Source organism: Staurois parvus, unplaced genomic scaffold (genome assembly GCF_062004578.1).
Source record: "Staurois parvus isolate SC_StPar_1 unplaced genomic scaffold, SC_StPar_1.0 ptg000013l, whole genome shotgun sequence".
NCBI classification, from domain to species: Eukaryota; Metazoa; Chordata; class Amphibia; order Anura; family Ranidae; genus Staurois; species Staurois parvus.
The window spans coordinates 10,502,489-10,518,679 of record NW_028317809.1 but is presented as its reverse complement, the minus strand read 5'-3'; the positions used below and the strand labels follow the sequence as shown (position 1 = coordinate 10,518,679).

Below are 16,191 nucleotides of genomic sequence, written 5' to 3'. Positions count from 1 at the left end.
GATGTGTTAAAGTAGATCCAATCACTAAAATCTCATACAAAGTTTAAATTGATTGTAAACCCTCATGTTGTAAAACAAACCATTCAGTTTAAAATAGAAAAGAAAAGCAAACCATTTCTGTATAGGTATTAAAAAAAGAAATTAAAAACACAATCCCCCCCCCCCTTTTTCTTAAATAATTGAAAACATCCTTCAGTTCTCAGCTGCGTAAGAGCTGGGGAAGGAGAAACAGCAGCACAGTGATCTTTCTAGTGAAAGGCTGTGCGAGGAAGGGGGGGGGGGGGACAAGGAATGCAGTAAGTTAATGTTTAGGCTTTATAACCACTTTAACTATTTTTAATCCTTATGCTCCTAGCCTCCATAAAGAGATAGGAAGGTATATTTACTTGTATTAATTACGATTGCCTAGGCCAAAATGATGTCATGCATCCCAGGAGTCTTCATGGGCGGTTTTTTTTCATTTGGGGGAGGGGCTTTCTCAGTTAAGCATAACCTCTTGCCTGCACACCTGATCTTGCAAAAGTGTACTGGTAGCCCATGTATAAAAGTAAAAAATGTAAAGTGAGCGCTGCCCCAAATTTGTCTATATAAGCCGCTAGAACACCAAAAAAAGGTAACCAACAAACCTTTCAATGAATAATAAAAGAAGAGCGAGATCGGTGCAGCGCTAGGATAAAAGGTACCGTGAACTAAGTGTTCAATATAAATGCCCTAAGGGTATAGGCAAATGCAAAAGAAAACAGAAAATGCAAAGTAGAATACAGTCCACTATTCAGTGCACAAAAGTCCAAATTCCCATATTAATTGCTGTGAGGGATATGTTGCAATTCAGAGGTAGGGGTCCTTAAAACAGATTGCGCACTCACCAGAAGTGCGTATAAAATACGCATGTAGAGAGATATATGTTCTTCAAAACATCTCAGTCAATAGGGTTCTGGTCAGATCGCACTCTATATTCTCCTCCGTCTCACCGTGTTCAATAAATCTCAGGGTTCGGTACAGGCGTCAAAAAATCCCCTTAGTTCATCCAGGCACTGTGGAAGATGGTGCTCTCAAAGAGAGCCTCCTGTGCTGCCACTCCCACCAACACCTCCTCTCTTCTTCTTAAGAAGAACCCTGGGATTTATTGAACACGGTGAGACGGAGGAGAATATAGAGTGCGATCTGACCAGACCCCTATTGACCGAGATGTTTTGAAGAACCTATATCTCTCTACATGCGTATTTTATACGCACTTCTGGTGAGTGCGCAATCTATCTGTTTTAAGGACCCCTACCTCTGAATTGCAACATATCCCTCACAGCAATTGATATGGGAATTTGGACTTTTGTGCACTGAATAGTAGACTGTAGCCCATGTATATTGTACTGCACATGCTTGAGATTTTCTATGACGTTTATCATGTTAAGGGCAGATAGACTCCAGTAAGAAAATGTTACATAAATAGCTTACCCTTACTCAAGATGGTCAAAGGTAGAAATGCTGAGGGAATGTTTTTCAAACTGGTTTCCCAACAAAATAAAACATGGAGTCATGAATGCATGGCCTTTGAAAGTTAATAAAGTGAATAAACAGCACTTCAATTTGCTAGATACAATTAAATTCCACTTTTAAAGTGGTTTTAAAGACTTAAGGTTTTCTACCTTCATGTATTCTATGTATGAAGGTAAAAAAAACCTGTGTGCTGCAGCCCCCCCCCCCCAAATTCTTACCTGAGCCCCCTCTGATCCAGCGACTCTCTGTACAGCCTCTGCTGTCCGGGAACTCCTCATTGGATTACAGCCAATGTGGAGGGGGGGGGGGGGGGCACTGCTTGCGGGAGAGGAGCCAGGAGCACTGGTGGGGACCTGAAAAGAAGGGAATTGGGGCTGCTCTGTGTAAAATCACTGTACAGAGCAGGTAAATATAGACCTGTTTTGTTATTTAAAAAAAAAACAAGAAAGCTTTAGTGTCGCTAATGTTCCTGAAGGAGAGGAACCCATGACCCAGCACCTCATGTGACCACAGATTTCAGGAAATTGATCAACTGAATAAGGTGCCTCTCACTGCAGTTCAAAAAAGAGTTGATCTGGTGTGGCAGGAGACCCTGGATTCCGGTAAGTATTTGGGCCATTAATTTAGCTTTTTTCCTAAAGTGGAGCTTTTGTTGTTTAGAGTCAGCAGCTACAGAGCTTTGTTAATGGTCTGTCAGCCTTCTGGGACATGTGACATGTTCCAGGAGGCTGTGGAAGGGGGCAAGACAAAGGGAATCATCCTTGTCTAGGAAGTAAGAGCAGGTACGAATTTGAAAAAAAAAAAAAAATTGGTACCCTAAAAAAAAAAACCTGCAACTCCTTAAGCTAGGGGGAGGGAGAGAACCACTTTTTGAGTGAAGTTCTGCTTTAATTACTGGGCAGTCAGCGGGGTAGTATAAAGTTTAGTTGGGGGTCACTGGTCAGAGTTCAGCTTAGTATCTTCCTTGTAAGTGTTACAAGTACCGTATTTTTCGCTCCATAAGACGCACTTAGATTTTAGAGGAGGAAAAAAATATTCTGAACCAATGGACTGCGGGCATAGTACAGGAGATGACCAGAGACTGCGGACACAGTACAGGAGGTGATCAGAGATTGCGAACACCGTACAGGGGATGACCAGAGATTGTGAACACAGTACAGGGGATGACCAGAGACTGCGGACACAGTGCAGGGGATGACCAGAGACTGCGGACACAGTGCAGGGGATGACCAGAGACTGCGGACACAGTGCAGGGGATGACCAGAGACTGCGGACACAGTGCAGGGGATGACCAGAGACTGCGGACACAGTGCAGGGGATGACCAGAGACTGCGGACACAGTGCAGGGGATGACCAGAGACTGCGGACACAGTGCAGGGGATGACCAGAGACTGCGGACACAGTACAGGGGGTGACCAGAGACTGCGGACCTTTGGGGAGTGGGTACACGAATTTGACAGGTACCTGCGGAGTTGTCCTTCCCCTTAATCTTCTGGGACATGTGACAGGTCCCAGAAGACTATGAGCCATTCACAAAGCGCAGCTCTTCTCGAGCATGCGCAGTGGGCACCCGGCTGTGAAGCCGCAAGCTGTCACAGCTGGGTGCCCATGCTGGCGCCGGGGAGAGAAGACTGAGGACACCGCTGGACCGAGGAACAGGTAGGACCGCTGGAGGTCAGCAGAGAAGACCCGAGCGACCGGCCCGGTATTCTAACATGGGGGAATACCGGGCCAGCCACTACATATTCGCTCCATGAGACGCACAGACATTCCCCCATTTTTTGGGGGGAAAAAGTGAGTCTTATGGAGCGAAAAATACGGTGTATCCAGTCCTCAAATGATCTACTCATGTTGACCTGGTGCCCTGCTGTGTTCCTTTAGTAGCTTCCTTGGTGACACTAATTTACTAATCTATGTCTTTAGAGATCATAAGAAACTTGGTTAGATATCTAGATTACATATTCATTTGTAGCAATGCTTTTCTGTTACAAACTAAACTCTTAAATGCGTCTACTGTACTTTTTTATAAACGGAGCATGCTATAATTCCGCATTTATTAATTTCTGCATTTTTCATTTTTTTTTTAATTAATAGAATTGTGTCTAGGGGTATGTCAATCTCTCGTCCAGATGCTGTTACAGGCAAATGTAGAATGATCCGTCATGAACGGGATGAAAAAAATGAACCAAATCCAAAACGGTAAGTTTTTTTTGTTTTGTTTTTTATTTTGTATTGTATATAGTCTTGTTGTAATAATTGGAATGAAACTGAGTGGTTAGGCGTTTAACTTGCTTAAATTAAGCAAGGCATTACACTTTGTCCATTGAAGATGAACTATGAATAAGAAAACTACCCTTGCAGTGGTGCTCCGCCAATCCCCTGCAACCCCCTCCCCCATCACTGCAAGTGTTAAATGCTAGTTTTGTCTACAGCTACCAGTAAAAAGCACTTTTTCTTGCCTTATCCCTAACACTCCTGCTAGCCGGTGCACTCCTCTTTTCTCACATTTTCTCCCTCTACCACTTCCCGGCAGATGGGCTTTAACAAAGAGAGGCCACATATATGCGGCTCTATGTAAACACTTTGCTGTGCTGAGTGTGCACCCTGTGTGCTCCCAGCACAGTTACAGGTGGGGACCAAAAAGCTCCTGATGCATACTTGCAATCTGGAGCTTTCTGCTCATGTGACCGCTGTGACAGCCAGGTTTTGTGACTGGAATGTCCACCTTGCAACATTTAGAAGCTCTTAAACGGCTGGGAGGCTGCAGCAAGAGGGGGTTAAAAAAAATTTAAGCTTTACAGTCACTTTACATTCTTGTGGGTTTTTCATTGTCACCCAGCTTTATACGGTTAATAATGGTTTTCCCAAGTATAAAGTCCAGCAAGAATTCAACCAGCAAATCAATTCAACATACTTAGAAACAAAATAACCAGAGTTCGTCCAGCAAATGGATCCTGTTCAATGTGACGATTATAGTTCATGCTGTCAGTAAAATCCGTAAACTGGAGGCGGGGCCAAGCCCAACTGCCCTGTCTGTTTATGGATGCAGGCAGCGCGGTTTGGGATCAAGCCTGCAGGAGTGCCTCCATAGCAAGTGATTTGCTTTAGGGGCAATTGGAAGGGAGGAGAAAACAGGAGTTCCGGTGGGGCACCCAAGAAGAGGAGGTTTGGGGCCGCTCTGTGCAATGCTATTGCACAGGGCAGGTAAGCATGACATGTTTGTTATTTAAACAAAAAAACAAAAAACTTTACAATAATTTTAAAGCAATGCATTCTAACTCTTAACCTGGAAATGCATTATACAATTTTCTTTTTCAATTTACTTTAGATTTACCTTCAATTATTTGCAAGGACCTGCATGATTGCATTCAAATTGAAAGTGTGTTGGTAAATCTAACAGAAAGCTGTACAAGAAAATGGTATAATATATAGGCAGCCTTAATGCTGGAATTTATTCTTCTGTGATCATGACTGCCAAACTATTTGCACAAGTAATGGAGGGCTCCGCTGAATGTCTGTCCTGCACTGCACAGCTGTTTCTAATCGAAACCTCTTATGATACAAATGAATAAGGAAGGGTGTGGTCTAGCATGCTAATGACCTGTAACATTCCCTATCAGCATAATAAATTGGTGCTCTGTACTGTTGGAATGTAACACTTTGGGGAAGGGGCAACTAAACAGAGATGTTACCTGCTAATTATTTGTATTATGATGTATAATTTGATTTTAAAATTGGGTCCTTAAAGAGAATTTCATAGTTATATGAACGAACTAGTAGAATATATACTGTAAATATAAATATGCAGTCCAGTTTGTGCTCTGTTTGGTATCTCCTAAAATATGATCTTGTATGTTTCTGTAGTATACACACCTCTCAGACTATATACAGTAAATGTACTGTAACTATACATTAAAGAGGAACTGAACTTTGGCAGCTGTGTCCAAAACTTGCAGGCAGAGGCAAGGGGCCAATTACGCCAAGTCTGCTATCTAGAAAGCGTTTAGAACACAAATGCAAGTCCACGAGAGACTATAACGGAAGCAAAATTAGTTTTCAGCTACCTATTGAAAGTGTGGTGCTAAATCCAGCAATAATTTCATCAAAATCTAAATGCTCTTTGTGCTTAAAAACCTACTGCTTTATGCAAACATTTCATGATCATACAAGGGAAGAACTTGCTACTACTGCAGTATGCAATAATAAAACCTGAATCAGAACCTTAATAAAGGTACCACTTTGGGTAAATAAAACTGAGAACTTGTATGATAGCAGTCTTTTAAACCAGTGCAGTAATAAGCCAATTTGTAGATCAAATTGGACTGAATCTAAATATAAAAAAGGGGGCAGGTCAGGCTAAGTGCTAGAGGAGCTGATATTTAGACATTTACTGAACTCTGCAATGCACATAATCTATGGTGGAGTCCTCATGGAGATGTACTTATTTTGCAGGTTTGACCTGATTTCACATACAAGACACACCATGAATTCAGATGGCATAAATTCTCTCAAATACAAAGTACTTACTACTGAAAAGCATCCCTTGTACACAAAAATAACCGTGGATGTAGGTCCTGTGCCAAGCTAACATTTGGAGTTTGGCCAAGAAAAATTTTCATTGACTTCCTACTATGCTGGTATGGTGGCAATTTAAAGATATTTTTTCATCATCAGATTTTATGAACTTTTTACAGATGTACTGCTTTTATATGCAGTACACACAGACTGTTTCATTTGAATGTACTCTAGAAAGTCATTGCTGTCTGAAAAGAGAAAAAAAGTTTACTTCAAGCTTACTTTTTACATCAATGGAGTGGATCTTCATTCGAATGTATTGCTGTAAAATGCTGCTATATTTTTTTTTTTTTTTTTTTTTGGTGTTTACAGATATAGTTGCCTGATTCCAGTGGAATATGTGGCCTTTCCAGCTGGACAAGTACTGTGAGCCAAGCTTAAGAAATGCACATTTGTAAATATGCACATCAATGGTCATTTTTATTACTCTACAATTTAAAATAGAAAAATGGCAATGTAGGCTAAGGCTTATATACAATATGGCTTCACAGTCTGAGTATCTTTATAAATGTGATTTGGCAAGGCAAAGAACCCATTTTATTTTTTTTTCCAACTAAAAAAAATTTCAAAATGACCAAACTTTCAAACAGTTTTATATGACACTAAAAACGAAGCACTAGTTTCCTATTGCATGTTGTTTTGTTAGATAAGTGTCATAAGCATTTTAACAAATTGCTTTTCTAGGTTACTTTTTTTTACAGCTCAGCAGTGCCTCTGGCTTGCTGTTTTTTTGTTTTTTTGCTGGGAAAAAAATCAATGCATATTGAGGGGAATTTACTAAAACTGGAGCAGCAGTGCACGGAAATTAGCTTTTAGCTATAATTTTCAAAGCATAGCTGAACACGCTGAAGTTAATTGATTGGTTATTATGCACAGCTTTTCCACATTCTGTCTGCTCCAGTCTTAGAGCTCATTACATGTACAGCATGACGAGTGTCCTGTGTTTACTTTTCTGCCTTAGCATTGAGCTGCGTGCAAGCAGCCAATATTGGTGAATGGACACGCATTGACTGGCTGTTTTGACTTGCCTACAGAACAGAGTTTGACAGGGAAGCAGGGATGGGTGTAAAGACCCTGATGATGAACCTGCATATCTAGGGCAATAACGTACCTGTCAGACTCTGCTGTGCAGGTGCATGCAGCTCACTGCTAGAACAGAAAAAGTAAACCCTAGGGATATTCATGATCTTTTGGAGCCGAGAGCCTGAGTGAATGAGTTCATGCTAAATTTTCCTTGTGGGTACAGGTATTCAGTTAAATTTAGGGGGATCTGTTAATGATGCATTTGTTATGTTAGTGATAATGCCAGTGAAAAAAAAATACCTTCAGATTGGTGTCACAGTATTCAAAGCGCTACAGCCTTGCCATATTTATATGCTTTAATTTTATTTTTATGTTTGCTCGTATTTAAATGTTTGGGATCAAGCAGACAAACTGGTAGGTGTTCAGCTTTAATGTTCGTTTTTCCATTCCTATATTCTCAGGCCTTCATTGTTAAATTGTGTATATTGGTTTATTGTGGTGATTGTGTAAATGTATGAAAAATGTTTAGCCAGCAGTGCCTAAAAAAAACTCCTGGTACTTTATAGAAAATATTGCCCTGGTAAAGTTTAATGCATTATAGCATTCTTCACTATATCCATGCTTTTCATTTCCTTCAATGCATGGTAAGTAAAGCTTGGACGACTCCATTAATAGGATCTACTGACTCTTTGCTGGAAGCATGGCTATAATACAGTAGACACTCTGAGGGAGATTTACTAAAACTGGTTCCCTCAGAATTTGGTGCACCTATGCATGGTATCCAGTCAGCTTCTAACCTCAGCTTGTTCAATTATGCTTTAGCAATAAAACCTGGAACCTGATTGGTTTCCATTCAGAAGTGCACAAGATTCAGAGTGACCCAGCTTTAGTAAATAAACCCCTCTGTATCTAATGTCCTTGTATCGGATCCTGAACAATAAGACATGATGGTCCCATCTGCAGTACTGGCACCTCTTTTAGTGGTCAATGAACCTTTGCGTTGCTGGGTCAGTTTACTATTGGACTATGGACTAAGATTTAGGTCCATTTAATGACTCTGCACAGATACATTTTAGGTGGTTATAGATGGACAAATAAGTGGCCAAGAATGATGGGCAGGGAGATGTATGCCATCCTCACAGGTGTATTTAAAGCCGAGAATCACTGCTGTCTTTGGTCTGTGCTGGCAGCACCCAGCATGTGGAACCTAGATCCTTTATTCTTCAGTTTGCATTAGGGGTTTCCAACAATTTGCCTTTGTGATTAAAAAAAAAAACACCCCTTCTGGCCATGCATTTCACCCATGAATACTCTCTAGTAGCTAAGAAATGGCCAGATAGCCTCAAGTAATGCTCACATTTAGGAGTATTGCCTGTTCTAAGCTTGCCATTTGTGGACCACCATTAGTCAGTATTCTTCCTCTGATATCTTGTAAAGCATACACCATTAAAGGTAAGACCCCAGTTAGCTTGCCTTTTAATCTTCACTTATAGCTGGCTTTTTAAGTACAATATTGGCTATATCATTGTGCCTTATCCTCCCAGATCTTTGTCTATTTTATAAAGCTATATTCTTTACAACCTCTGTTTCGCAATGTTTTATGCAGCAATACACGGGCTATTAGGCACACATTTTAAAACCTTGTAATGTGCATTTATGAACTGCTGTTGATGTACATACAAACAATACATTGCAGTAATCTCTGGGATTTCATTATTGGTCTGTTCAGTTTTGCGTGCTTGTATTTACAACTGCAGGTGTCTAGTTATGAGTGTGATTATTAAACATTTGTAAGCATGAATTACATTCCAGTGTGACATTGTGTTACAAAAGGCATATGGAAACTGACAGTAATCCTCATTTGTGTGAATGAATTGTCAGCCTATTCCTTTAGATTTAAGGAAAATTCAAGTTGTGAAAAGCAAATATATATATTTAAATGTACAATCAATATAAACTTGCACACAGAAGTTTACTGTTGTCAATTCTTAATCTTTGTAAACTGTGCATTAAAAGCATATTTTTATATGAAGTTGTATAATAAACTTGAATCCACCTTTAAACAGTTTTTCTCTGTATTGTTTTGGGTTTAAGAAATACTTTAAAGGTCTTTTGGTTATGATTTTTATTTTACAGTTTTTCTCATGTTTCTTAGTGCTTACTATACCTAGTTATGTGGTTCTACCATTCCTGCTACAGCCGATATGACAATGGCTACGAAAGAGATGACTGATTTATAGCTGCAGCTCACATCAGCTGTGTGAGCACATTCCTGGGACAAACAATAGCAAGAGGGAATGAATCTGTTCACTGGGAGATATACTAGCTGTGGTTCCTTTGCCCACTACATTTGTCTTGATGAATTCAGCAATAATCAGTTATCGTTTTAAGGAGAATTCAGAAAAAAAGAAGCAGAACTTTTGCATATCCTAGATTATAAGCTCCAAGGAGCAGGGCCCTCGAACCCCTCGTGTATAGCATTGTATTGTTATTGTACAGTCTCATGTATTGTCTCCCATTGTATTGTACAGCGCTGAGCGAACTGTTCGCTATATAAATACTGTATAATAATATTATCTTAAAGCATAGCTAAATGCAAAAAGTTCTTAGATGTGGCTGCAGATGTGGCTTTCCTCTCCCTGGGTAGCTACTACGCTCACTCCTACACTTTCTCTGTGGAGGGAGCCATGGTTACCACACAAGCTAGACTTTAAACATGTTTTCATCTCCATCTCAATTACATTGGTAAAGGGAGGATTAGTAGTTTAAAAAAGGAAGATGGGATTGCTTTATTCAGGTTCACCCTACAAGAAGTGACAAGACCATTGCATTTCTGGCAAGTCAAAATGGTATTTTCTGAAATTTGATGAAAATATACTTTGCCTGATATGAAAAAAATGCCCCTTCATACCTTGACATCCTGCACTCGGTAATTTCACCCCAACTACTTGCCTCACACAAAAACTAGAAAGAGTGCATCAATGGCCAGTACCAGTCCTTCCCATCCCAGGTACATAGTGTAGAATTGTGATGTATGACAGAAGTATATGCAGCCACCTGGAACATACATATGCATAAGCTTTTCCTGGATCAGTGATTCACTAATTAGTAAAGCAAACAATAGGATTATAACCTTGCAGCCTGCACCTTCCAAGTCGGCTGTGGTAACACTATTTCTTTTCTGGGATCCTACTAGGTGTTGGAAAATGCTTATTAAAGTGTGTTAGTTATATGATGCTTTAGTCAGTCTTCCCTTGAAAGAAAGCCAAACTAAGTCCTATTTGTAGCCTATTATTACTAATCCTTCTAAAAATACTAGTTGTTTGTTTGGCTGTTGTGCTGATTCAGTTGTGCCATTGACTAAATCACTTACCTGGAGCAGATAATGGAAGTTATGAGTTCTGACCCAAATGCTTGCATATTGAAGTCAAAGCCAGGTGTGGCACTAATCTTGTCAAATGTGTCATGTTTTAGGGCAGATTGAAATTCACTTTTAAAACTTTCCAGTGCAGCTAAGAAAAAAAAATGAGCAGAACAATTTTCTATAGAACCAGCTCGCCCTAGTATGTTATATGGAGGTGCTTTGTTAAAAAGGTATTTCATGCTGTTTTGCTTGCATTTTTCATTCAAGTCAATTGAAATAGAGTATAAAAACTAGCATTTATTATTTTTTCTTGGGATACTGTAAAGCATTGCAGCTGTAATCAGCAGAATGCCGGTGCAATGCCAGGTTCTTGCAGACTTAGTACACTGTCTGCCTATACCTCCATTCAGGCAGGCAGTTACTGAAGTCCAGGAAGCTCAGTGGACTGCAAAAGTGCTCATCAGCGCCCTCACAGTTCATTGAGAACTACAAGCCATCAGCCGCAAAGACTGATGGTACTTGTAGGCATTCATTCACAGGAAGCGTGTGGGCAGAGAGCTGCATGGCCACATTATTTTAAAATTATGACAGCGGGAGCAGGGAGAAGATCCCCTGTCTGCTGTCATGAGAAGGCAGCTGCTGGAACATGTTACACATTCCACCCTAAAAATGAGTGGAAAATGTAACCTGTTCAAAAAAAAAAACTTAAAGTAATACATTGGGAAGAAATTAATAAAGGATATTATAGACACTTAGAATTTTGTGTTGGGCCGACGACAATAAAATTCTTAGTGCATGCCCCCGATGCACTAAGTGACTTAAGACATTTCCCAAATATGGGCATTGCCAGATTTGGGTAATGACATCACCATTCCTGGCCCCTTTGCTTACGATTAGCTTTCAGCCTGGGAATCACCTGGCTGACAGCTGATTGGGACCATTCATGACATCTTTCCATGGTATAAATTACTATGTGTAAAGTCTCTTTACAAACTGTAAACATCCAGCATCTTCTGTTCCAGCTGCCAGCAATTGCCACATTGTATTTATGTATAATCTTTGTTTACTAAAGGTTTTTCAAATAACATGGTACAGCAGTGAGTAATAAAGACTTAAAAATACACGTCACATACAGAAGCATAAACAAAATTGAATATATCCACCTTTGTGGTTCAACAACTGGAGAAAATGAGCCGAATATTATGGAGGAAAAATCATAAACATTTCAAAGGAGTAAATAAACCATAAACTCACAGCTGTTCAACCCCAGATATCCTCTGCCTGCTGTGCAAATGGACTGTGCTTGCAGCCTGCTCCTGGTTGCTGTCAGCAGATATTATTTCCAATGTTACTACAGGTTCATTATTGAAGGGTTTTTTTAATATGGTCAACAACATATCCTATTGGGATCTCCCCAGTGCCCTGTGTGGGCCTTAGTCATAGCATAAGATCTCTGTTATGACTAAGGCCCACATAGGGCTGAAACACATTAGCACTGTTTCATTCTATCATGGTTCTAACAGCCATAAGCATATAGCACAATAAATCTTTCTGAATAGATTTGAAGGAACTGGGGAGTATCGATAAAAGGGAAATGCGAACATTAGGTTGAAATTACATGTTCATAATCTTCTTATAGATCTGAAAAACAGAAGAGGGCCACCAGGGGACAATGTGTGAGCAGCAGTGTCTTATTCCAATCTGAAGATATACATATAAAAGTCCCCAGGTTGGACTCCCATCTAGCCAAGACAGAAGGGGTCTCAGGAAAGATCATGGGCAAGAGCAACTTCTATATCGTGGACAGCACATGTTTTGGTCTGTGCTCCTGAAACAGTCATTTCTTGAAGCTTGTGAGAGGTTCGTTTAAAGGAGAAACTGAGTGAAGAGCCTGAATAAAAGTATGAAGCTGATGAGTGTGGGAACGCGCTGAAGGGATGTCGTCATTGACCAAAGGCTGGACCAGTCTGGTGTTGTCCATAGATTTCCACAGTAGGAAAGTGTGTAGAGCCAGGGGGATCTCCAAGTTAGAAAATAGAGGGTCATGGGACCTATGTAGGTGGACAAAGACCCATACCTTCAGGGTGGAGGTTGTCACTAATGGCAGGCCCACCAGTAGGGGTGTATCCAGGGTGGAGATCTGACTTTTAAGGATGTGATATCCTCATCTAAGGTTACTCATTGTTTAAAGGCAGCATTATGAAACCAATTGATGATTCTCGTAAGGGAGGCAGCTTTTAAATAAGTGGAAATATTTGGAAGGACGAGGCTGCCAGCGGACTTAGGCTTAGAGGGTAGGACTATCAATATGGGAAGGTTTGTGGACCCAAATAAAGGCTTGTATCGCTTTCCACGGCTTGACAAGCACTTTGGTAGAAGGTGGTAGTGGGACAGCTTCAAAGACATTTTGGGTAATATGTCAATTTTAATTATATTGATTCTGCCCATCCATGAAAAGGAGGATTTGTATGTTTTGAGTTGTAGTAAGACAGAATAGAATATCAGAGGGTAATTCAAGTCTGGTAGTTCAGAGAGCTCTTTAGGGATGTGGTCCTCCGGATATTTAATAGCTTTGGGTTGCCATTTGAATGGGACGGTGCACATAAGGTGGGTTTTGGTGTGTTGGGGCAACAAAATGTCAAGAGCCTGGTTTTCATAGTTGACCTTTAAGTTACTAAGGGCTCCAAAACTGTCTAGTTCTTTTACAAGATTAGGGATGCATAAAAGTAGGTTAATACTGTATAATAGATCATCTGCACATTATTATTATTATTATTATACAGGATTTATATAGTTCAACAGTTTGCTCAGCGCTTTACAATATAACGGGAGACAATACAGTTCAATACAAGAGGGAAAGGAGGGCCCTGCTTCTTGGAGCTTACAATCTAGGATATATTACTGAATGGTATTCTTCTCCCTTCTCCGAAATGCCTGTTATGTCGTGGTTTTTAGGAAGTGCAAGATCAAGGTGTTCCATCACTAAAACATACAGGAACTGGGATAGGAGGCAGCCCTATCTAGTATCAGAGAGTATACAATTTGTACTTTAGCCTGTGGGATGCAGTATAGAGCCATCATTTTTTTGCATTAACCATGGACCAATTTCCAGTTGAAAGGGCTTCCTCCAGGAACCACCATCCCACCCTACCAAACGCCTTTTTGATGTCTATAGAAAGACCAGAAGGGATGGAGCTCTGCTGAGCGTATTCAAGGAGAGTAAGAGCTTTCAATGAATTGTCACGAGCCTCTTGGCCTAGTGTAAAACAAGCCTGGTCCAAATTTAGATGAAGTGAGAGAATAGGCGTGAGTCTGATCGCAATTGTTTTGGAGTATAGACATAAGTCTTCGTCAAGAAGATAGGGCAGTAGTTTTCACAGTTAGTATGGTCATTATTAGGTTTGGGGAATGGCAGAAATGTGTGCTTTCATTCCCTGGGGAGGGTGGCTTTAATTGCTTTAAACGTTTTCGTCATAAAGGAAAAGAGGTAGTCTGAAAACGTTTTATAAAAGCCGGGTGTAAAAGCCTCTGGCCCCAGGCTCTTGCTAAGTATCAGGGATGAAATAGCTTCTTGCACTTCCTCCGCTGTACAGTCGAGAGCTCAAGATCTTTATGGCAGTAGGGATGGTGTGTCTAGGATATACTGGCATACTTTCTGGTGAAAAAGGACTGGATCCAGATCTTAGAATTTTGATAGGGATAGTATACAAATTTGAGTAAAAAAAAGTGAAAGGTTTCAGAAATTTCACAAGGGTCATGGGTTAAGTTCTTTCATAGTCCTAATGGATGGGGGAAAAAAAGTAGTGGGGAGCCTAGAGAATAGTGCACTCGCCAAGAGCCATCCTTGTTTGTTCCTGTGCTGATAGTATATGGATTACATCTTGTTCCCAAGTCTCAAGATATGTTGGTCCAAGAGAGAGTGAAGTTCGGTACGGCAGTCAGAGAGAACAATCAATGTGTCGAAGGTAGGATCTTTTTCTAACTTAAGCTTCTAACTTAAAAGTTCACGTAAGAGTGTGATGATTTTTGAGGATCTGTCATTTTTAAGCCTGGAGCTATGGGAAATGAAGATTCCCCATAAGACACCTTTTAAGGCCTCCCACTGAGTGGGGAGAGTAGTAGAGTCAGTATGATCGTTGAAAATGGCTTGACGAATGTCCGTCACACATACCTGGTCCTTAAATAAATTATCATTCAGTCTCCAAGACCACTGTGATTTCAGGTGGTCTGGTAGATCTAGAGTTGCAAGAAAAAGTATGTGAACCCCTTGGGATTACGTGGAGTTTTGCATGAATTGGGCATAAAATGTGCTCTGAACGTCATCTAAGTCACAACAATAGAAGAACACAGTCTGCTGAACATAATACTACAAAAACATTAAATGTTGCCATGGTTTAATTGCACATAACATGTAAACATTCACAGTGCAGGGAGGAAAAAGTATGTGAACCTTTGGACTTAATAACTGGTTGACCCTCCTTTGGCAGCAATAACCTCAACCAAATGTTTCCTGTAGTTGCAGATCAGACCTGTACAACAATCTGGAGTAATTTTGGACCACTCTTCTTCACAAAACTGTTTCAGTGTAGCAATATTCTTGGGACATCTGGTGTGAATCGCTCTCTTAAGGTCATGCCACAGCATTTCAATCGGGTTGAGGTCATGACTCTGACTGGGCCACTCCAGAAGGTGCATTCTGTGCTGTTGCAGCCATTGTTTTGTTGAATTACTTGTATGCTTTGGGTCATTGTCCTGTTGCATCACCCATCCTCTGCGGAGCTTCAGTTGGCGGACAAATGGTCGTACGTTTTCCTGCAAAATGTCTTGATAAACTCTGGAATTCATTTTCCCATCAATGACAACAATCCGTTCAGGCCCTGAGGCAGCAAAGCAGCCCCAAACCATGATGCTCCCTCCGCCATGTTTTACAGTGGGGATGAGGTTTTGATGTTGGTGTGCTGTGCCTTTTTTTCTCCACACATAGTGTTGTGTGTTCTTCCCAAACAACTCAATCTTGGTTTCATCTGTCCACAGGAGATTTTGCCAATAGTGCAGTGGAACATCCAGGTGCTCTTTTGCAAACTTCAAACGTGCTGCAATATTCTTTTTGGACAGCAATGGCTTCCTCCGTGGTGTCCACCCATGTACTCCATTCTTGTTTAATGTTTTCCTTATTGTAGATGTGTCAACAAAAATGTTAGCATGTGCCAGAGATTTCTGTAGGTCTTTAGCTGACACTCTGGGATTCTTCTTTACCTCATGCAGCATTCTGTGCTGTGCTCTTGCAGTCATTTTTACAGGATGACCACGCCCAGAGAGAGTAGCAACAGTGCTAAACGTTCTCCATTTGTAGACAGTCTGTCTTACCGTGGACACATGAACATCAAGGCTTTTGGAGATACTTTTGTAACCCTTTCCAGCTTCATGCAAGTCAACAATTCTTGATCGTAGGTCTTCTGAGAGCTCTTTTCTGCAAGGCATGGTTCACATCAGACAGTGCTTCTTGAAACCAGTAAACCCAAAACAGGTGTGTGTTTTTTAAGGGTAGGACAGCTGTCAGCAACACATCCGATATCATCACACTGATTGGAGTCAAGGTTGGCTCACTCCTGGCTCCAATTAGCTCTGGGAGAAGTCATTAAGCTAGGGCCTCACATACTTTTTCCTCCCTGCACTGTGAATGTTTACATGTTATGTGCAATTAAACCATGGCAACATCTGTTTGTGTAGTATTA

At 40.7% G+C, this 16,191-nt stretch overlaps 1 protein-coding gene across 1 annotated transcript in view; it reads left to right on the top strand.

Annotated features, from left to right (window-relative positions):
• The window catches only part of LOC149473601 (beta-1,4-galactosyltransferase 1-like), a 119,652-nt gene extending 110,497 nt beyond the window's left edge, over nucleotides 1–9,155 (top strand). Inside the window, exons 5-6 of the mRNA XM_089675593.1 lie at nucleotides 3,589–3,693; nucleotides 5,947–9,155. Coding sequence (XP_089531719.1) covers nucleotides 3,589–3,693; nucleotides 5,947–6,082 — 241 coding nt within the window. The 3' untranslated portion in view covers nucleotides 6,083–9,155. The remainder of the gene's footprint in view (nucleotides 1–3,588; nucleotides 3,694–5,946) is intronic.
• Nucleotides 9,156–16,191: the final 7,036 nt, after the last annotated feature.